Below are 23,507 nucleotides of genomic sequence, written 5' to 3'. Positions count from 1 at the left end.
CTGTGAGCACATGTATTTGTTCTGCAATAGCCTGTTAGGGCTTAAGAATGTGAGCTGTTGGACATATTTCAGGTGAGGGAAACAAAGCATGAGAGCTTCTAAAATTGAAGACACAACAGCCTCAAAATGAAACTTCAAGCCAACAAAATTTTCAAGGGCAGAGAAAAACAGATAATATCTGGAGTGGAATTAGTTCAAGATGGAGGCTCTTAAATTAACATGCCTACATGTAGGTAAAGTTAAAAATATGCTTGCTGCCTATGTTTGGCTATGGAGATCAATGGATCAGTGGAGACCAGTGGTTTGATTCAGTTGCCTAAATGTTAGTGCCTTTGGAAGAATTTCAGAAGTCTGAGATGTGTCTAGCACTTAAAACATAAGGGAAACCCATGTCCTTTTTGGATGGCGGGATGCCAGACAGGGCACCCTCCCAGCACACAGGCAGTGCTGGACATTTATGTGTGAATCTTGTCTCCAGCCAATACAGTCAGTAAAGCCTGAGGAGCAACTTGGGTTACCTTACAGTAGGACTTGTGGGTGACTGAATAAATAATTTGTGTGCCTGCATTGGCTCGTAGTGTACCTTTGACTGCACTGCCTGTAACTGAAGGTTTAATATCTAGTGCATATATAGATGCCTAAATTTATGCTTCCTGACCTTGGGTTGTCCTCAGTGTTTCAAAGGAGCAGTGGCAGATATGAAAGCATTTAGCTTACACAGCAGCTAACGCCTGCAACTCCTCCAGATGCATGACTGATCTGGCCTTTTTAAAGTGCTCTGCCCTTCCAAAGAGATATGATCATATGGGAATTCTTTGAACACTTGCTTCTCATATGAACAGATCCCACTTCTGGTAGTGACCCAAACTGACATCCTCCTGCTCTGCTTCTACTGCATGAACCAGCCTCTTTGCTGTGATTTCCTGCAACCATTTCAGTCCAGGAGACAGGTGTATCTATTGTTTCAAAGGATGCTGTGTGATAGAGAAGAATTCAAGCTGCTGCTAACAGCTTAGGGTGTTATGACTCACATAACACCTTAAGAGAGCTGTGCATTGAGTTTTAATACATGATTTATTATTACCACAGGCCTAGGCCCTAGGGTATATCACTGTGACCCTCAGCTGTAGGGAGGAGGAGGAGAGAAGATCCAGCAGGCAGGAATTGTGCAGCAAGATTGATTATTTAATTATTTTACAAACTCTTTTATAGACTTTTTTCTTCATAGTCTAATTGGACAAAGGATCAGCCACCCCTTGGGGTGATTGGCTAAAATCCTAAAACATCCATTGTCAAAATATTTTTCTACTGTACTATAAACAAAGCTTTTCAAGGCCGCAGGTGTTTGGTTGTTTACATAACTCTGCTACCTCTTCTGTGAGAGAGAAAAGTCTCTCACGGGCTTAGAAAGTAGCAAGAAAATCCTTGCTAGCAGCATTTTTGTACCCACAATTTACGATCTTCACTTTCTTTTTTTTCAGCTTTGTTAAGATTCCTTTGCAGTCTAAGTGCTTTGCAGTTCACTGTGCTGGCCTGCCACATCTGTTCCTCCTTCAGAAGAGTTGATCTGTTACTTCTGACAATGTGGTCAAGGTGTCCTTTTGCCAGAATTTGTTTGACACCAGCAATGAAGCAAAGGGACTCTGAAATGTCACTGACAGCCATTTTGGCTGCTTCAGTGCATTTGCTGTTGTTCCACTGAGTGTGATCTAGTGGAAAGCAAAATATTCTTATTATAGCAAACCACAATTCACTGGCTGAACTCTCAAGTGTATGCAGTGACCAGCATAACAGCTTTAGAGCAGCAGCTGGGCCAGGAATGTGTTGGCTGCACCGTTCTCCCAGCAACATAGGAAATAACGGTTTTTCCCATCTGCTAAATGTCAGTAATTTAAAAAATGTGTTCATACTGCACTGGGATGAAAGCAAAATATGTTCTTGCAAGAACTTGTCCTCAGCTGAGCTACCAGCATGTAGCAGACTGGCTTGGGAAGCTGAAACGAAATGTATTCCCTACCCTGCAAGGGTGGTAAATATTAAGTTATATATTCAAACTGGAACAGCTCTGACAGAGGAGACTGAAAAACTTTCAAATAGGTTGGTGGTGAGATCACATAGCTGCAACATAAAAACCAAGTCCCTGGTGTGAGCAAAAACATTACAGATGTATGTCCTCCCCAGTCAAGACTATGTCCTTTTCCCTGTGAAAGCAGGGATGGTACTCTCTTGCGGTGAGCAGAAATTCATCTTGAATCCGAGAAACGTTTCCCTGATGCTAATGCTGTCAAACCTCATGCACCATTGTGCCCTTTGATTTTAGCAAATGGGAATTTTTTCAGCTCATCCTTGCTGAATTGCACTCTGCTGTTTTAGGATCATGGCACCAGCCTGTTGGGATCATCCAGAGCTACGAATCTTTTCTCCCAGGATGTTTATGGACAATAGATGGACATGAGGGAAGAGAAAGTGGACCACTGCTGAAATACACATTTGCACATGATGTAACTCTTGCCTTGAATGTTTTTCCCCTCTTTCTCCCTCTTTCCCGGAGCCGCCAGCACTGCTGCCGGAAACAAGCACTCGATGGCTTTCCCTCTGCCTTTCCCCCGGTACTGCCGTCAGCTTCCCACTGGGACAGCCTTGTCCCCGCGGCCGCAGTAAGGCCGGATGCCCAGAGGCAGGGACGCGTCAGCTCCGGCTCTGCCGCAGGGCCCGTCCCCGGCTGTCCCTGCTTGTCGCCCGCGGGGAGTCCGACGCCATCCCCGGCCTCTGGTGCCCTCCAGTGTCTTCTTCCCAGAACAATTCAGGAGAGCAAAACTCTTTAGAGATCCCGCGTAGAGTGATGCTCCTTCGGGATGCGTGAGCATCAGGTGCCTAACTGAAGATTGAAACTAAATTAACTGGGCAAGCCTTGTGTCCTTGACTAAAGGCAGGAAATAGAAGCGCCCAGCTGACATTAAGTCAGGCTAAGAAAGACAACCGTTGCTGCATTCAGTAAAGCAACACAGCATTCCTGGTTATCTGAGTAACAATTCAGAGAGCAGCCTTATCAAAGATATTCCCTGCATAACCATTTGCACCGTAGTTAAAAAGCGACATTACCCAACATAGAATGAGAAGCTGTGATTTGTTCTGCAGCTGCTTTCACTGAAAAAAACACAAGTTGCAGACTGAAAGACCTTTAATCTGAATTTATTCTCTTCCTTTAGTGAAATAACTTCAACAAATTTACTGTTTGGCTCAGGATAATCTCATACACAAATTTAGCACAAAACAAAAGCAGTCTGTTCGATTTGGCTGTTTCTAATTAAATTCAGTAGAATTTTGACCCTACTCAGCTATTCTCACATCACTACAGAATCACAGAGTCACAGGATGGGTCCGGTTGGAAGGGACCACAGAGGGTCACCTTGTCCAGCCTCCTGCCTAAGCAGGATCATCCTAGAGTATGTGGTACAGGATTGTGTCCAGATGATTCTTGAGTATCTTGAGTGAGGGATACTCTACAGCTTCTCTGGGTAACCTGTTCTAGTGCACGGTCACCTGTACAGTAAAGTTCTTCCTCATATTCAGGTGGAATTTCCTGTGCTACACAGGAATTTTACTTATAGAATACATGGTGTCCTTCAAATGAAAAAAGAGTACATAAGCTTGGGCAACATTTATCTTATAAGCATTCCACGAAAAGAAGCAGGGTACCAATTTATAGGCCTCTACATACTGTGTTTAAGTTGCTATACTGAACACCATAAATCTATGCAAGACCTAGAGCTAAACTACGGATAATTTACAGAAAACCAGCTGTCTCTAACTAAATATTTCACTCGTATTATTTAGCTGGTTTTGGAGGAAAATGATGACATAATAAGCTCTGAAATACAATACAGAAAATGCAATACAGAAAAATAAGTTTTCCCAAACCCTTAATAAACAAGGCAAATATTATAAGAAATAAAGGATCCAGATAGTTTCTACTTTAATCCATGTTTACCTTAGTAGTGCTGGCAAATAATACATTTTTTGAGACTTGCTTACAGTATTTTCACGTAGTTTAATTGTAATTTCTGTCTTTCTAGCAGTTTTTACAATACAGTCTGGTTTGGCTCCCCAAAACCATCCCTGAATTTTGAAGCAAAATCGTCCCTTTTGTTGTCACATAATCATCACCACTACCCAAGGCAGCCAGGACTAGTGGACGTACCAGCATACACACAGGTCAGCCATTCACTTCTGGACTGCAGTGTGGAGACTAGAGGGGCAAATAGATCCCCTTCTCCAGGCTCGACTTAGTGGCCATAGCTGGACACCCAGTGCCATTTGAAATGCTCTGCAGCACCAGGGCCATCTGCACAAGGGACATTTAGACACTGAGTCCTGATCCCCAGACTTGATGTGCAGGTAAGCACACCCACAGGCATGCAGTGGCTTTTCAGGTGCCCTAAGGAGTCCAGCTGCTGCTCCAGATGTGCATGGGTCCTGGTTCAGAGCCAGCAGGCTCACCTGGCTGCCTTGGCTTACCCAGCTATGAGCAACCTGGTTAGAAGAGGGAAATTGCTGTACAGAAGAAATTATTGGTTGAAAATCATGAGAGACAAAGGTCTGCCAGCCTGGGACTGTGGGGCTGAAGACTAGGCCTGGGAACCACAAGCATTCTTGAAAAGTGCGGCCGGGGGCCTAGAAACCAGAGACATCCCAAGGAACCAGAATAAGCGCAAACCCAAGAGACTGTAATGACAGTTTACTGAGAAAATGGAAAACAACATGGGGATATAAAATTGCTGTAAAAAATCAGAAAACAGAATCATCTACTGCCTGTTAGAGGTGAAAAATGGAAATTAACATCATCTATTAACTGCTCAAAGTAGAATCTCCTACACACACGTCTCTCTGTTAGAAAATGGACTAAAATTGTCTCCGAGGACTTCCCAGCTGAATTCCACATGAACTGTCCGCTCTCTTGGACTCAGTGGGAATGCTGGTTGACTCAAGACTCTGTGTCAGGGATCTGTTTTGAAGGGGAACTGTCTGTTTTCTTACTGCTTAGGTCTTTCTTTCTTCCCTTCTTTTGGGGATGGTTGGGTGTCCCCTCCAGGATCAGTTTGTTCCTCCCTTTTGGGATGGTTTGTCTTCTTTAAAAATCTGGCTAATTTGCTGACTGTAAATATTACATATATTAAGCATATTTGCTGTTCTATTATTGTTGGTCAGTTTGTTTCACTGGTAAGCTGCAGTAATTGTAATAGTCCATGCCTACTTGGTGGTTGCTGTCATCGGGTGTACTACCATACTGATTGATGCTAGTATTGATTGACACCATACTATTGACTGATACTGTATTATTGATTGCTGATAATAATTGTAATAGATTGACATATATTAATTCATATTCACTTTATTAATCTTCATATTAGCTGTAATAACTACCACTATACTTGCTAGCAGCGATTTTTGTGGTAATCTGTAAAAAAGTAGAACATTTTAGAGAATAAAGCCTCTGTGTCCTTGTGTATTATGGAATCTTAGGAACCCAGTCATGATCTCTGCACAGCTACAGGCCAGGTAACCCTTCAGGTTGTGACCTATAGAATCACACTTTGAACCAAGTCCTTGGTGTCAAAAAACAGGGAACAATTTTTGGTATGTCAAACCCTCTCATCTGCAGCACAAATTAATTTCTCTTCAGAATATGGAATAATTATTTTCTTGAAATTTAGATGTTTTTATTTTTGGTACTGTTACCCATACAGTCCAAATGAAAACATATTCAGTTGCTAATCAGACATCTGATTTATCATCACTTCTTTTTAGGCATTTTGATCACAACAAAAGACTGTGAAATTCATGGTTAAAAAGCAAGTTGTTGCCCTTCTAATAAAATGGAAAAGATAAAAGTGGTTCCAGTGTCACATTGTGCAGCTTATTGTGAAAGTGGTTTGACAGCCTGGGTGTAACAAACATTCCAGTTGGCTGATATGAAAGCAAGGATCAGCCTGGGGCTCAGAAAACAAAGCATATTTCAACTGCAACAAGGTGTTCATCAGAAAGACAGTCTTGTAGTTTCCAACTGATTTTAAAACAAGAATAATTTGTCTGTGCCATGTGTCAACAGTTTTATTTAAAGCACACAATGAAAAATACCAACATGCTGTTTTCCTCTTAATGACAACTTGCTGCACTACAAATTTCAATTTTTAAGTAGTAACATTCTCACATTACACTTACAGATTTTTTTCTGTTGTAATATGTTCCCTTGTGTTATCACAGTCCATCTTTAAAGTGTACACTTAGAAAACCCTTCTGTATGAGCAATCTAACACCTATAAGCCAGGAAAATGCTTTATACAAATAAGTTATATTTTTAACTTTTCTTGTCAGTAAAGAAACTGCTAAGACTGCAACTAGAGTAACATCATCTTCCTTTCACAGTGTGTCTAAATGTGTGTGTTCCCATTCTTACTAACAAAAATTGCCTATTCCTCATAAGTTTGTTAATTGCTTATATTGTTATTGAAAATTTTCATTAAGACAAGTATGTCTTTTGCATGGCAAAACTTAACTGGTATTAACCAAACCTCTCAAACCAGCTGTATAGAATTGCATGTATTTTCCTTTATTCTTTAGGGAACTTCTGGGAAGAGAGCTCTGAGCAGGGTCACACTTGCAAATGAGCACCAGCAACTCATTTATTAACAAGGTTGTGGGTTTGATCCCCATATAGGCCATTCACTTAAAAGCTGGACTCTGATCCTTGTGGATCCCTTCCAATTCAGAATATTCAGTGATTCTGTGATGTTTCACTCTTTTTTATCCAGCAGGCATTTCAGAATGTGTCCTTTTCTTTATTGTGGCCACCAGCAATGAGATTTTTACAGATTCACAGTTGAGCTTTTATGTACTGTTCACATCTGTGCACCTTCTTTGGTGCTCTGATAGTCACTCAGTTATGGATAAGAAAAGAGAAACTAGAAGAGACAAGAGACCTTCCTCTCAAGGAGAAGTCAAAGTATGAATCTGTGCATTACAATGTTTTTGATTACTTATACAAAGCAGATCTTTGACAAAAAAGGTGAGAAGATTCATTGTAAAAAGGTCAAGAACCTATAGTAGGACTATTTGCTTCAATTGCATTCTCTGAGCAGGTGAATTCGGACTTTGAAAAAGATCTCCCAGCTTGGGTAAACAGGTTAAAGTGGACTGAAAATTCAGTTCAACTGAGAATTGAAGTTACAGACAGTTGAAAAGTGAGCTTTGCTTTTCATCAGAAAGGTGATGAAAATCTCAGTTACGGAACATAAGGAAAGCTGCTTATGGAAAGGTATGTGTTGAAGTAGGTGCTTCTTTCCAGTACATTTTTCTCAAACAGTCTTGAGGACTGGGAACAAAATCTTAAGTTTGCTGATGGTTCTAGGTGTCTCCATTTTGGCCTTTCCATAGACTGGAGCACCTCCCATCCTTTGGAGTATATATAGGATTTCATTGAGCAGCCATTCCAAGGAAATACTATCCTTACGGAGTAATTGAGTCTCAAAAAAATGCCCTGTGCTGGTATGGTAAGTGAATGGTGATGTTGAGGATCAGTCTAATACCTTCATGTTGGCTATAATTAGACATTGATGTTTTTCTACTCATGGATTTCGTTCTTATATTTTATTTTTCCAAACATAAGTCCTTGAGAATAACTTCTGTAGCAGAAGTCCCACTGAGTTCAAGAAGATATGCAAGCTCGTACAAGTATGTGTGTGACTGCTGGGTTTGCAACTAGAATTACCAAGCCCAGCTGCTACTAAGGAATAAACTGCTCCTAAACCCAGTATGGTTTGGTAAGAGTTAAATCTGAAAGATAAATTAATCTAGGTTTCAGGATAATACAAATGTTCTTACTCAGTCATTTCATTCATTGCATCCTTTTTCCTGCAAGAACTGCCATTTAAAAATCTCAACACAAAGCACTTTTCAACACCTCATTGGGCTTGGTTGATGCTAATTTTGCTTGCTTCCCTCTTTGAGGGATTCAAGTTTACTGGAGTCTTGACTGATCCACATATGATCTTGCAGGTTAACTTCAAGAAGAGATTAAATGATCATGATCTCATCTTGATTAAGGACTAAACACAACATCTTCCCTTCAGCACAACTTTCCAACAGTAAGTTCCTGCATCACAATCTCTAACACACTCTTCCATGCACCTAAACAGTCAGGAATAAACAAGAAAACAAACCCTAGCAAACTGTTTCACTCACAGACTGAAGAAAGCTTATTTTTCAGATCTGAATTTGAAGCACAGGTATTGACTATAAAATATATAGGCATTTCATACAAAATTTTGAGGATAACAGCTTATATTAATTTGTTTTGTTCGGTTGGTTTTTTTTTCTTACTACTAGTATAGCATTAAAGAAGATCCCTGTAGTGCTTTAACAATCTGCATCTCATACAGTTGGAAGCCCTCTGCTCTACTTAATATTACTGTGTACAGTACTTCCTTGTACTTTAAAGCTTCTTTTTGGTATATACAATAGTTGAAGTTCAACAGAGATGTCGTTATTAAACATCTAGAGATTGATAATACGGTACCGGACAATGAAAGAACACCATCCCATAAAACAGAACATACAAATAATTTTCACAGTTCTAACAAAAGAAGGTCATACAGAAAAATGTCACAAATAGGTCAGTACATAGTATGATTCAACATAATATTAAGTCCAGCTAATAGTGTCACAAAATAAGGGCCAAATCCTGGCTCAATGTGCAGTTGAAGCCTAAACAGATGTTTAAAGAAAAAAAACGTAAAGCCAGCCTGAAATGTTACATTGTTAACAATACCATTTGTTAATCTACCTAAAATTTTTGGCCTGAAGTATGTACCTAACTTGTGCTACAGAAGGAACACATGGCCAGCAGTATTTGGCTCCTGTCCTAGGACATGTCTTCATGGATTTGTTGTGGCCAAGGGCACTGGAGGCAGAGGAGCAGTCTTCCTTCTGGGTATGACAGTTTTATCTACTGTTCTGCCAGAATTTGGCCAAGAGTTCAAAATCCTGTACATCTTATTCAGTAGTCCCACTGAAGTCAATGGAACCTTTTTTTTGTGAGTAAGATGAAAAGGATTTGGCCCCCAAAGTTTTTAACCCTTTAAGTAGTAAGAAGTTTCATTGCACTTAGCCCATCATTCATAAATAATTTACTACTCAAAACCAAGATGGTTGTTGATGTATATGAAGTGCTGGCTCGAAAACAGGAAAGCATGCAGCAATGTCTGAGTATTCATAGCATTTTGGAACTGAATTCCTAAAGGGAAAAAGAGACACTTGCATATGACAATTCCATCCAATGTCTGTTTGAGGCCATAATAGTTGTTTTTTCAATTTGTAAATAAAACATTATGAATACCTTATAAAAACTAAATAACTACACCATGTATACAGTTATAATTGCATGTGTACAGGTGTCTTCATTGGACTGGATGGATTAAAAAAAATATTGGAACAGATGGTTATTTCTAAAGAGCTTCCGAAATGCATTCATGTGGAACACATGGTCATGACTTGGGAAAAGAGAAATTTTTCTCTCCTTCAGGAAAAGCTTTTGGTGACTGGAATGGGCAAGAACAGAATTTTCATACTTAAATTAATCTTACTCTGTTACTCTGTTCCACATTTGTTATTAATTTGAATTATATGGGGTAGAGGACAACTATATGCCAATTAAATGAATCAAAATATATATGACAGTGCTACTCTGACCACAAGCTGCAAGGCAGTATATTCTAATAACATGAGCACTCAAAAACACAGTTTGAAATTTAAAATTGTGCAGTCAGGATACAAACATGAGCCCTAAGTTAGAACTGGAAAACAGGACCGAGTACCATGGAGTTTAATCCCAACCGACAGAGTGAATTACTTCATCTCTAATACCATGTCACGCTCATCCTGATCCTCAATATACAGCTTTAACAAAGCTACAGACAGCTTGGGTCTTGAAAATGCTTGCCTCGACAACATCTGCACTGACAGACAATTTTATAGTGTTCCCTTTCTGCAAATGAGATAAAAATTTGTCTGCCTCATAAACATTGCTAAGAGCATGGCTTCTCATTGGCACTGAAGCCTGGAGGTGTCAATGATAGTCTGAGGAAACTGAATGTGAAGCCTCTATGAATTGGTTAAGGTGAGTGAGCTTCTGCCCTTTTGGTAATATTAAATCATTTAAATTCCTTGTATTCCCTCCTTTCTTCCCAAAAGAAGGATGTAGACATTTTGTGCTGAAAGCAGTCCTTTGGTATCAAATCCTCAGGGGACATGATGGGCTGCATATCCCTTTGGCTATTGGAATAGGATTAGGTTTCATGCTTAATTCCCCAACTTCATGCTGAAATCAGGAAGAAAAGTTCTTGGAAGGTAAACTAAGTTGGGTGAAGACTCCACTCTATTCACTGGGAAAACTTCGACAAAAAGAGCATTAGTCTAGCCTTTGGAATAATGTGAATGAAATCTCCATAAAAAGGGCTGTAATGAAGGCTTCAGAAGATGCATAATGGTATGCCCAGGAGAAGGTTACTTTGGGTGGTGTTGTCCCTATACCTGGGAAGAAAGGTGTTATCTCTTTGTTTCTACTAAGGGAGTTTTCCCATGATTCCTTGTTTTCCGCACAAATTCTAAAGGGCAGATCCTGAAGTCTTTATTCCATCTTTGTTCCTCACTCCACTGGTTACTTGCTGGAGTAAAGCAAAGGAGTTTGCTCTGTGCATCTTCCCCAGGTTCAGATGCCATTAGCCCTTGGTGTCTCCTGGCATGAACTCAGCTTCCAGGATTTTCCACCTGGCATGAGAGGGGTGTCTCCCTGGCATGAGGAGGAGGATGAGGTGATGCTCCTCGGTGTACATGGAGGTCAGGAGAGCCATCCAGCACCCAAAGTAGCCCTTGGGGCTGGCCCATAGTGCTTACAGGAGCTAAAGTATTTTGTGGATTCAGATCTTGAAAGCCATGTCACAGCATTTGATATAGGAATTAAAAGGTTTCATTGTGGAGGGCTGTGAGCCCTTGGCACAAGGGCTTTGCACTCCCTCGGAGGAGAGAAGCCAGAGTGCAAAAAGACTTTCCCCAGAGATAAGCAACCTTCCTCAGGGTCATGGTGACAAAGTGAACCACGCCCAGCATGCGTTGTTTCTGTATGGTAATAGCCTGTACCCAGTTGGCTAATTGGTTTCTACCCCACCCCCTGCCTTTCCCATAAAAAGCCCCGTTTCTGCCCTGAGCAGGGTGTTGCTGGCTTTCCTTGTATGGGGGCTGCTGGACAATAAAGGCTTCCTCTGTGGAACTGACAAACAGGGCTCCTGTCTCTCTGTCCCCGAGTTTGTCTTGGGTGATTTCCCAAGAGCTGGAATCACTTGCAGCAGAGTTTGCTACACTTGCTGAAATCCCCTGCTGCCCAGGGAGGCCTGCCACCGCCCCTGGAAGAGTTGTTCCTTGCTGGATGCTCTCTCTAGGAAGGTCGCGGCACACTGGTGCTGACCAGCATCGGACCCCCTGTGATATTTCAGGCAGAAGATGAAGATCTTTTTCTACCTTCTGAAGGAGAAAATGCTTTGAGAATTTTTTGTGAATACCTCTGCCCCAAAAGGAAAGTATGCACATGCTATATGCAATATTTTTGGTTTGCCTTTTTTTTTCCCCCTTCTGTTTGTGAAAATAGAAAATGCTTAGAAAAGAACAAAACTGATCAATTTTATGATATGGAACATTTCTGATCTATATTGAGATTTATTACTAGTCATATTTGACTTTCATATGGGGTTCTGAAAGTGTTTAAAACTTAGTATTAAAAAGCCTCATAACAATCTTCTGAAGCAAGTTTATCTCAATTTTATAGGTAAGGAAACCAAGGCATAAAGAAATGAAATGATTTGCCACAGATAGTCAGGAAAAAGCGGCAAAGTCAGGAAGAGAATGAAATTCTGTGATTATGGGTTAACTCTCTGTTCCTGCTAAGAAAACTGATCTTATCCCTAATGTGCTCTTTCATGCCACCTGTACTAAAGTTCATGAAAACTGGCCAGTTTGCACTGTTAAAACATTTGCAAAGCCAATGATTTTTTTTTCCACATAAGCACAAAAATTCTACTTAAAGGGTTAATTATACTGCTGTGCTGGTAAACAGTTTTACTTATTGCTGGTTAGACCTGTCTAGATACTGACTGGGACAGAAGAGACTGAGCTGGCCCTGGACTCCCTCGTCTTGGTGTTGGGCATAGATATAGTACAGCAGGATACGCCCACAGTGGCCTCAGGCAGCTCATCTTCCTCTGTCCATTCATTGAGATCTGGGTTATAGCACTGAATGCATTTCTTGTACTTTTTCTCTATTTCATTCCAGCCACCCACTAAGTAAATTTTCCCATTAAGGGTGGAGGCGCCAGCCGTGCTAACTCCCGTTTGAAGTGGCGCCACGTAATTCCATTGCCCTGTGTATGGGCTGTAACACTCCACAGGGAGAACATCGACCCTTTCAGCTCGCCCCCCCAGCTGAGACCCACCCATGACGTAGACCCTCTCCAGAAGGGACACTGCGCAGTGCCAGCCCCTTGGGGTGCTGAGGCTGGCCTTATCCTGCCAGCTATCTTTGCTGGGGTCGTACATGCACACCGAGCGAGAGTAAGCGTTATTGATGTAACCTCCTGTGACCAGGATCTGGCCATCCACCACTGCGCTGGCATGGCAGCACCGGGGCACCTCCAGCGGGGCCTTCATCTGCCACTGGTTAGTTGCAGGCACATAGCACTCGACAGAGGAGAGGCAGCCCTCGGAGTTGCGGCCACCCACTGCGAAGAGGAGGCCATTGAACACATTCAGGCTGAAGTGGGTGCGTCGCTGATTCATGTTTGCCAAGTGAATCCAGCTGTTGAAACGAGGGTCATATCTGAAAGGTTAAAAAAAGAAGGTAACAGTCTTATATACTGCTCTCCTAAATTATACAGGACTCCTATGCCATTGCTGCAAGAGCAAAGTTGCTAAAACTCTAGTTAGTCATTTAGCCTATTAAAAGTCAGTATAATGAAACTGGTATTCCTGATTAAATTTCCAATAAATTTAGGTTTTGATTGGAGAAAAAACATGTTTGTATCATTCAAACCCGGTATTATTTTAATGAAGTAAATCTGATTCTTCTGTAATTTGATTTTGTACAATAATCTCATTAGAATACTAGGAAGAGATACTTTCAAGATACAGCAGAAATTTTAGAAGTTTCTTTGCAATTGACACCCACAGCAAAGATGTCTAAATTTACCCACAGAGTTTTTAAAAACTTTAGGTGGTGATTTATACTTGCATCCTCTTAGTGCTTTCTAAATGGTGAATATGCTTTCCCTGCCACTCACATGGAATAAGTTTTATGTGGAAAGAGTGTCTGTGCTTTCTAACACCATTCCTATCTGAAATAATATTCTTTGTCCTTGACATTTAAATGAGCAACTCTGAAATAGGAAATGGCAAATTATGACTCCTGAAGATGCTGAGTGAGGTCTACATTAGTAGACCCACACACTTCTGTTGGATGCTAAGGGGACCAGAGAATCACATGAGAAAAAGACTATGGGAATGTAAATACTAATTGTTATATGTCGTTCAGCATTGTCATCTGCAAGTCCACAGACATACTGATGTGACTTGACATGCTCACAGTTAAGGGCACAACGAGGATTCCCCCACCTCCTCCCTGCTACCAAGGTGTGCAATGAGCACACAGCTCCTTGTGACAATGTGAGGCATAGCTTAAAGGCAGAAGGTCAAGAGAGCATAACCTCTTTTATGTGAGATATTTTTCTGACAAAGTAGTTTACACAATAAAATTAATCTAGAGAATGTTCTTCATTCATTAACTTCATGTACTGGTTGAGGTCCTCAGGAGAAGCTGACTGTTCCTTCTGGGAGCAGAAAAGGAAGCACTGGTAGGACTGTGGCTGTGTAATGCCATTGCATGTCCATAGTCTGTTAGTAGATAAAAGTTTTCTCACCCCCAGCCCTTGCTTCAAGCTACTGTGCACTGCCAGCTTTCAGGCTGAACTATTTAAAAACTAGTACCACCCATGTCACATTGCATGTTAGTGTATGCACTCTTCTGGCCATGCTATCACCAGTGCAGTCTCAGATGACTATAGATAGGAACTGCAGTATTTCAGAAGCGAGGTATTATTTGGGGTACACTGTAAAAGACAGTCTTCAAGCAATGGTACCATTGTTTCTAAACTCTAGATAATAATAATTAAAAAATAAAGGATATGAAATGCAATATAAAAGCTGTTGAAAATATGATGAATGGTGCATAGAAAGTAAAGTCTATAATACCTAAAAGGTGTTTTTCTGAACTTTCTGTGAGGCATCAAAAGCTTTCAAAAATTTGAGAAGTCTCCTTAGAACATCCCATGACTTCCAATTTATGTTCCTATCTATTTCCTCCACTTGGAATAAGTTTTCTCAGTTTTTCCTCACTTCTCAGTGTGCATGTGTAATCATGATGAAGTTTTTTGGAGAACTCCAGTTGCATATTTCTGCTCATTCAAAGTTTAATATAGAATAGCATCTGTACCTCCCCCACACTGTCCCCTTTCTCTTTGTCCAAGTGGTCCATGTTGCATGACAAACCAGCTTAGTCTATCTACCTGCCTTCTGTGGAATACATACCTCTAACCCTTTTAAAGAAAGAGCCAGTTACCTGCAGAAATTGCTGACTGCATGCTTGGCTTGGTTCCTGGCATCATTCTGGTCTTCCCCACCAGCCACATAGAGAAATCCATCCATCACTGTGACACACTGATTAAAACTTTTAGCAGGCATTTCACTTAGCTTCTTCCATCCGTTTTCAGGATCTCTGTATAAGATGTCTCTGCTAAGAGACTTTTCTGTTAAAGCAGGGCGTCCCCCAACAGTAACTAAGACTCTGAAACCTCCACGGATCCTTGTTCTTCTGGACTGAAGTGTATTCTGGTGATGGGGAAGCAAGTGATAGTTCATGGCATCCACTAGGAGCTTATGGCAGTCTGCATCTTGCATCATTCTTGGCACAGTCTGAACGTAATTGACGAGGTCTTGAGCTGAGATGGTACCAAAACGGATGTTACTTAAGAGATTGGCAGCAAACTTTACTCTTTTTTGGTCAAATTCCAGCCATTTTATTGCAATCTGGAATGCAACAATTTCAGAAGGCAACTGCAAGTCATCATCTGCAAGAAGTTCATTAATCTGATCAAAAGTAAGTTTTAGGAACTGATCAGTTTCTGAAAATTCAATGAAGTTGTCTTTAATAAATTTGTGTGCTGCTTCCTTGGTTGTTTTTAGTCCATATGTTTCTGCAATATTGGCAATGTACATACAGTTCTCAACACTGATTTCTTGGACTAGAAAATCACAGCACATCTTTGTAAGGGTGTGAATCTGTAGATAAATTGCTGTGGAAATGATACCACCTATTGTATAAAGTGAGAGAGTAAGTTTTCCAGTGTAAGCATAGGTGATAACAGTAGCTAGACCCAATGGGGACACATCATTGAGGTCCACCCTTTGAGTAGATGGATCTTTCTTTAAGATGTTGTGAAAGAATTCACTGCTTGAAGCCATCACTACCTTATGAACACTGAAGGATTTGGTTTTGGTACTGATAGTCAAGTCACAAAGGAAATTTTCTTGTCTCATTTTGCTTAGACCTTCCAAGAGGTTTGGGCAGTATGATGGGTCGGAAACCTCAGATGAGATGCAGCTGAAACCATTTCCTCCTTCCAAGAGTCCATTCAAGCCATTTAGTTTACTGAGGGGGCCATCTTCCACAATGATAGTTGTTTCATTGATATCTGCTTTGTTCTTTTTCACATTCTTCTTCTTAGGGGCCATGACTGCAATGAAATATTACAGCCAAGCACTTGCTAAAAATAAAATTAAACACCACAGTTGTGAAATTTAATAGCTATGTGATGATGCAACAAATCTAACCTTTGTCAATACATATAATGCCACAAAATCAAACACACAGGATAATCTGTCTTCCTAAATTCTAGGTTGTAGCATGGCTGCTTATTAATAATAATCAATACTCCAATTGTGAAGAATACACCCACAAGTAATTCAGTAATTCCTTTTTGTTTTAAATAACAAGGTCATAAATTAACATTCACCTATTATCACCACATTCGGAAAGTTAAATTCTCTAAATGGGTTTGCCAGGCTGTAAAATTTTGTATATATTTGTTTAAATCAGACAGGTTCTAGACCTGAATTCATTAGCCTGAAATATAGGAAAAATATGGGCCCCCAACTTAGTTCATCCTTACTCCAGGGCTGGTACAGACTTACAGGTGAGTTCAGAACTTGACCAGGAAATACTAAGACTGGGAAAAATTCTTAAAGAAACAAAAGTGAAATGAGACATAAAGAGAAAGAGGATTTTAATACAATGTCATATTGATTTTAGATTTAGGTTCTGCTCCAAACTGCTTCCAGGTTTTTGTAACTTTCAATTTTATAGACTAATAATGTTCTATTTCCCATGTCAGATGTGCAAATATTTTCTGCTCATAGCATACTTTGATTGCTTTTCAGTATCAGTAATCTGAAATCTATAATCCTACTTTTAGGATTTTGTGGAGATTTAGGGAGAAGAGGTCTAACTTCTATTTGACAAAATGTCATGCAAACTATCAGGATGTGTTATTTTAAACAAGTTCTGCATATGTGAAGGTAATAATCAGTCCCATACAGTTATGTTAGAACACATATTTAAATTATATGTATCAGCTCTAGGCAAGCTCTCAATGAAATGAAGAGCCACATTTTGTCAAATGCAATGTGAGACAGCCCCTAGTAACAAGGGAGTTACTTAAAACAAAAATATGTATGTGCAAATGTACTTGAAGGAAAGCACTGATCTTCAATAACACAATTTAAACAGAGTTGTGGAGATCAGCATTCAGTATGTATTTTAAAACAATTTACACATGCTAATTTTCTTTGTGATCCTTGCAGTCATAAAAACCTGAACATGAAAAAATGCTAATTAATGATAAATCAAATGACTGGTTTATTGTAGATAACTTAATAAAAAGACTTCAGTAATGTTTCAATCTAGAATCTCAGCACATCATTTATTCCTTAAGCACACAGCATGTAACAAAATGGTAATTTAATTATAGAAAGGAATGGTTGGTGCCTGTGAGCACCAGCAGTATTTGCTGCTGCTGCTGGGTGATGACCATGTGCAGAGCAGGCGAGGGAGAGGGCCATGTGTGCCCAAAGTGTCAGTGTCAGCCTGTGCTGACGTGAGCTGTGATCCCTGATATGCCAGTGTGCCAGCGCAGGGGTCAGCTGCTGCCCGGCTCCCCAGCTCCGGCTGCATTCCAGGAGCTGCATCTGTTGAGACCTATCAGAGTCACCTCCCAGAATAGCAACCTCCCAGCAGCTTGCCATTTTAAGACAGGTTCACTTGAAGGCAGAGCTGGTGTTTTAGTATACTTGGCTGTTTTTAACACAACTTTTGTTGCAAAAAACCTATGATGTTGCAAGTGTTGCATATATTTATTGGCATGGGAAAAAAGTGAAACAAAACTTTTGGCTATCTCTGTCTGTTATACACTTATAGTTACAGCTTTGCATATTAATAGTCACAATTTTAAAGTTGGTGAGTGCATATTCTTTGGCAGCCGTATCTGTTGTTCTAAGTATTTTTAGAGATTGTAACTTAAAATTTCTAATATATGTAGCACTTAATGTTTATTGCCTCATTGCAGAGCTCATTTAAATGCGACACTTTAAGCTCTCTGTTCAAAAATTTTCACTATACAAAGTTTTTTCCTGAGAAACACCTTTTCATCAGCAGAAATTTCACAAGCTAGCTTAGTGTACAAGCACTGTAAGTGACGGGACATGTAAACCCAGTGAAACAAATCAAACAATCCTATAATAAAACCAAGTTACTGAACTTTGAAAATCCTGGGTGATTTGGTCTTTTATAATTGTTTGCTTTCACCGAATTTATTTTAGCTTAAGTATCAGTCATGCCAAAGGACACTTGGGGTCCCCAAACAATGCATTCAACCAACCAGCCTCCCCCCCACTTTAAAATGCCACCTTCTAAAAACTATCAAAGTGAGGAGTTAAAAACCTCTTACCCTCCTCAGAAAGATACAGTCCCAGAGCTGTCCGTGAAAATGCCTCTTCCTTGGAAAATGCGAACACAAAAAGAGAGGAAGTGTGGGGAAAAAGAGTGAGAAAGATCAGAGGCCACTTGGTAAGTCTCAGCTCACTGGTTTTCAGTGAGGCACTTTGCCGTCACAGTGAGCAAGAGACCGGAGCCTGTGCTCGGGTGCTCTTTAAAATGACCCCTCCTCTCCATGCCTTGCTCCCTGCCTCTACCCAGCCACGGGAGCTCAGCTTCCCTGGGCTGCCTGGCCACTGGAAATCAGGAGGACAAGGCTGGATCCTGAAAATGCACAGGTACAGGGGAGGAAAGAGAGGGTAAGGTGAAGATAATTACAGCAGGTAATAATTGCCTCAGGTGTAGGGTGTCTGGTGAACCATGGGGTTCCCCAGCATCCAGCTGGGAGCCTGGGAGAAAGCCATGAGGCTAGGGAGGGGCACAGGTTTAGACTGGACATAAGGAAGACAGTTTTTATGATGAGGGTGTGAAGCACTGGAACGGGATGCACAGAGAAGTTCTGGATGCCCCATCCCTGGAAGTGTTCAAGGCCAGGAACTTTAACAACAGTGTTCACAGATGTTTAACAGTGTTCAAGGATGGAACTTTAAACAACTTTGTCTAGCAGATGTCCCATGGCAGGGGGGTTGGAAGTAGATAGTCTTTGAAGGTCCCATCAAAACCCATTTTAGGATTATATTGTTCTGTGACCTAAAATAACCCACAGAAAACACCACGCAAAAGCTGGCACTTTACACTTTCTTAGATTTTCCATGCCTAAATGCAGGCAGAGGAAAGGAGCCCAGCTGACGGGGATTCAGTCATGTCCTGTTTTGTGGAGTTAGGTCACTGCTTCCATAAAGACTTGCCTCAGCTTTCAAGGATAATGGCTCACATCCTGATACAGAGATGTGAACTTTGATCTTCTGTCTCTCAAGTGTGTATCCTAACTTGGTGGTTATAGTGTACACTGGAATAGCTTACCTCCATATCCTTGCTAGGCAACCTCAGGAATCATATAATGTCAAAGCTCCACATCCCAGGAGAATTTCATCCCCTGGGAGAAAGAAAAAGAGTGCAAGTGTCTGCAGGGGAAGGGAAGGGTATTGGGGGAAGTGGAAGAATAAGAACAGGAAGATTTTCTCTTGGCTGTGCTTTGTAGAATGCTTAATCAGACAGATTTATTGGGTTGCCTTCAGGCTTGGATGGGCTTTAACACCAACCACTGCAAAGTAACACTTGTCCTTTTGAACAAAAGGGCATGGCTGTGCTGGTGGAGCTACAGAACACCACAAGGTAAGAATGAAAAAACAGAATAGGAATGTCAAATGTGTGAAATGAGAGCAAAGGAGAGGGACATAGGGCTCAGCCCTCCCAAAAGCAACAAGGTGACCAGCTTTCCTGTTGAAAAATAGGGCCACAGCTATGAAAAATCAAGGATAAAGCCTTATTTTCATAGAATCATGGAATACCAGGTTGGAAGGAATATCGAGGATCACCTGGTCCCACCTTTCTTGGCAAAAGCATTGTCTTGACAAGAATGCCCAGCACTCCCTTCAGGTAAATCTTTAAAAGTGTCCAACCTTGGGGAATCCACCACTTACTTCCCTGGGGAAATTATTTCAATGGTTGATTGTTCTCATTGTGAAAAATTTTCCTCTTGTGTCAAGACATAATCTCCCCAGGAGTAACTTGTACCCATCCCCTCTCATCTTTTCCTTGTGATTCCCTGTAAAAAGGGAGTCTCCATCTAATACGTTTTTTTTTTTCCCCTCACATGTAGATTCCTACTGCCTGAAAAATACAACTAACTATAGCATTAATTTAATATGCTGGATGACATATATCATCATCTTTAAACATCTCAATATGTTTTAATTTACCAGTTCAATCTAATTATAAAATTCCTCATATCAACACCTATCTTTAAGACTTTGAAGCTTTGCATTAATAGGATCAGTTATAATGATTTTTATGCAAAGAATTTATTTTGCACTATGCCCATGAGTTATAAGAACTTGTAAAATATTAGGTCTTGTAGGTAGTACAAGCACATTTTTAAAACAGTACTACCAAACATATATCATATCAGTGAATCACAGTTACTGAGTGTTCCCTTCTCTAACAGCTCATGCCCAGACTTCTACCAATTTTCATAATTTTAAGATGCCCTAAAAGGCCAACATCTTTCAGAGAAAGATTATTATTTTCTTTTGTTATTTTTCAGCTAGTTGGGTTTTCTTTATAAAGGGAACACTTGCCCTACGAACAAACACACATCATGATATGCGTAAAATAAAATATTACTCTAATTTTCCTATCTTTAAAATTTACTAGGACATTGTAAAATAAATTTAATTCTTATTCAGTCTCTACGAATGTGTTCCCAACATCCTTATATGATTCACTGTTGAAAACCAACAGAAACAACAATGGAGAAGCATCCTCACTGAAAAGACAAAAATAATTTCTAATTTCCAGAAAATACTGAACATGCTTTGAGCTGGGCAGTGTAGAGATAACCATCTTGTGGGGATTGAGTCAACATCTCAGTGTACTAAAACTGACAAAGTCAAACATCTCACATAGTTCTGAAACTTTGGTTCTATGTTAGGGCAAAACCTTTAGTTACTTGGTCTTCGAGATCAGAGGATGACTGATAGCATACTTGGATATTGTGTGGCACACAAGCTGGTCTTGGAAGTAGTCATTCTCATTTTCCATTAATTAGCACACAATAAAGTCTTTTAAAAATAAGTAATTCAGGATCAAAATTCATATATTTGCATAATGCAGATCATATAGCTATATAATTTACATAATACAAATCATGCAGTTTTAAAAATCAAACTTTGATTTAATTTGCTTTTTAATTTTCAGATATTCTTAACATTGTTTCCCTCATATCTTGAAAATAGCATGTTCTTTCTGCTTATTTCCTTTCAAATGGCATAGAAATTAATTGCTATAAAACATTTTTATATTCACTGAAGTCCTTGCAAAGATTCTTGTCTTCTCACTTAAAAGAGAAAGTAGTACATTTTTTTAAAATATCTTGAGCCTCTCAAGATGTATCCTTTTAGGTGTGAGTGAATCTTGGGAAAAAAAAATTTCTTAATAATCAATTGGTCTGTATGAGTGACTAAGGACAATACTATCAATCCATGCAGCAGTAGCAGGTCATGAAGTAATGTTTTAACATTTTTGGAGTAAAAAGTGGAAACATTTCAAGAGAGTTGTTCTCATCTTAATGAACAAAACCAATTGTTCTTATTTGCTCCATGTGCATGATTCAGAATCAACAATAGGGAAAGTTCTTTTGTCAGCAAAGACAGTCCTTTAGGCAATTATAACCATCTTTTCTAATCCATGCACAACCATTACTGCACTCTTTCTGGAAATATAAAGCCTTTTGTTTGAAGTCAACATGCTCTGATTTGTTGGTGGAACTCAAGTGTCATAGCCATGGCCATGTGGAGATATAAACTATGATCAACTAAAGATGTTAACAAAACTCAGGCTCAGCTCTAGATCTTGACTGTTTTGTTTGCTCAGATCACTTTGTGTATGCTCAGCCAAGTACCACACAACCTCAAGCCCAAATTTAGTTCTCTATGATAAATATTTATAAAAAATATCTTTAAATGCACTAATCTGAATGTATTGAGTAATCACACCACTAATGCCTTTAGGAAGGGTGAAACTCCTTATGCAGACTCCAAATAACTGTGAAAGCATACTGAACTTCAGTGGGAACAGCAGTGTTTTCAAAAAAGAGATGGAAAAGCAATGTGTTTTTTTTCAACCTGAATAAATGTATGAATTTATGTAAAAAATGTAAAAACAATGTAAAAACAACATTGTTAGGAACAAATGCACAGGGCTTGATTTCACAGAGGTAGCTCTGAGGAACAGTGTTCAGCAAGACACCCAGCCCCAGTGGGTCACTCAGACCTGCCGCGCTACTCCATCATTTGGTCCCACTTCCTTGCCTAGTTGTGCCCAGCCAAGCCTCTCACATCGACCCATCCCCTGAAATTCTCACTAGGCTCTTCTCCTGAGCTCAAACAAACCCTGTTCCTCTACACAGTTTCAATCTTTTCTTGGAAACTCACTAAGCACTACCAGTAGGGTATACAGAGGTCCTTAAGGGTGGGTGAGGAGAGAGTTTGCAAGCCTTGGAGCAGAGCTGATGACACAACACATCTCTTGAGCATGTAGTGCCAGAGCAATTTTTGGAGCTATATTTGTGTGTATGTCAAGCCCACTTCTTCCTTAGAGGAGTCACACATCAATGCCAAACAAACAAATCCTTGTAATAATCAGCATTGGCTGCAGTTTTAAAGGACTGAGTAAACTTGGAATTCTTTCCTCTTGACAGTTACGACAAGCAATACAAAAAGTGCTTCAGTTAGATCTGGGCTAACAATATTTTTCTTGTTCTAGGAAAACTTTTGAAATTTTAAGTGTTGTCTTCACTGTCATGCAATCATGATCTTTCAGTATAATTGGGCAGCAAGAACACCTTCCTCATCGCAGAAAATCCAGAAGCTTGATAATTAGGCTTTCAAACAACATATTGGAATTCTAGCTTCAATCACATAATCTGTATGACAATCTGACCCTCAACTTCTCTACTCAGGAATGACTTTTAATCGTAATGCTGATGTGAGCTGAATTTCTCTGAAGATTTCTTCTCCATAAATGCCACTCTGTACAAAAAATGTTACACTATTTGGCCCAGAAAACTAAAGAGTAACTAGTTGTGGACCTAGTCTAAGGGTTGATGAAGTCTCTATAGACTGTGAAGATGAGTTAATTATTTCTGTAAAATAAAAACTTGAGTACAGGAACTGGAGAAGCAGTCTGCATCAGGGACCTGGATTTATTTTTTCCATTTCCAGCCTGAGTGCTCTACCTACTGTACTGCCCTATCAGTATTTTGGTTTCTCTACTGATGAATTTGCTATACAGTGTGCCAAGCTGTAATAAGACCTATTTTGCAAGAGCAGCAACCCTAACGTGCAAATACCAGACTTGTGCCTACTTAAAATTCCGCTGTAGTTCACACTAGATGCACTTTTTTTAAACACTTCCCTGAAACACCACTTCAAAGAGTGAAAGGTGTTCCGTGTACCTATTTTCATTATATCTACAGTAACTTCCAGGAAATTCTGCAAACACACAGATTTTTCTAGGAAGGACTCGTTCATCTTGGGAGTCTTTCAAGCCCACGCTCAGCCCCGGCAAGCTCCGTGGCAGAGATCCCGTTTCAGACGTGCAGTTCACACAGCAGCAAAGACTGATTCCCTGTCATAAGCTT

General features: G+C 40.1%; 1 protein-coding gene and 1 long non-coding RNA gene across 2 annotated transcripts; one reads left to right on the top strand and one right to left on the bottom strand.

The window, feature by feature from the left end:
* Positions 1 to 2,139: 2,139 nt before the first annotated feature.
* Positions 2,140 to 18,327, bottom strand: KLHL31 (kelch like family member 31). Its single transcript, XM_069011425.1, has 3 exons — positions 18,159 to 18,327; positions 14,717 to 15,920; positions 2,140 to 12,922 (listed from the first exon to the last, which is right to left on the bottom strand). Exons 2-3 carry the CDS (start codon positions 15,886 to 15,888, stop codon positions 12,190 to 12,192), a joined length of 1,905 nt encoding a protein of 634 aa, XP_068867526.1. The 5' UTR covers positions 15,889 to 15,920; positions 18,159 to 18,327; the 3' UTR covers positions 2,140 to 12,189.
* A 74-nt stretch (positions 18,328 to 18,401) lies between these two features.
* Positions 18,402 to 23,125, top strand: LOC138108574 (uncharacterized). Its single transcript, XR_011150014.1, has 3 exons — positions 18,402 to 18,483; positions 19,384 to 19,480; positions 22,631 to 23,125. It is a non-coding gene; the product is annotated as an uncharacterized lncRNA (long non-coding RNA).
* The last annotated feature ends 382 nt before the right edge of the window (positions 23,126 to 23,507 follow it).

The sequence above is a fragment of the Aphelocoma coerulescens genome, chromosome 3 (genome assembly GCF_041296385.1).
Source record: "Aphelocoma coerulescens isolate FSJ_1873_10779 chromosome 3, UR_Acoe_1.0, whole genome shotgun sequence".
NCBI classification, from domain to species: Eukaryota; Metazoa; Chordata; class Aves; order Passeriformes; family Corvidae; genus Aphelocoma; species Aphelocoma coerulescens.
Note: the sequence above shows the minus strand (reverse complement) of the source record. Positions and strands in the feature narration are given on the sequence as shown.

Excerpts from the sequence above, each read along its gene's own strand:
- KLHL31 (XM_069011425.1), bottom strand. The coding sequence starts at position 15,888 with ATGGCCCCTAAGAAGAAGAATGTGAAAAAGAACAAAGCAGATATCAAT. Across the intron at positions 12,923-14,716 it reads GCAGTCAGCAATTTCTGCAG|ATATGACCCTCGTTTCAACA; the intron begins GTAACTGGCTCT and ends TTAACCTTTCAG.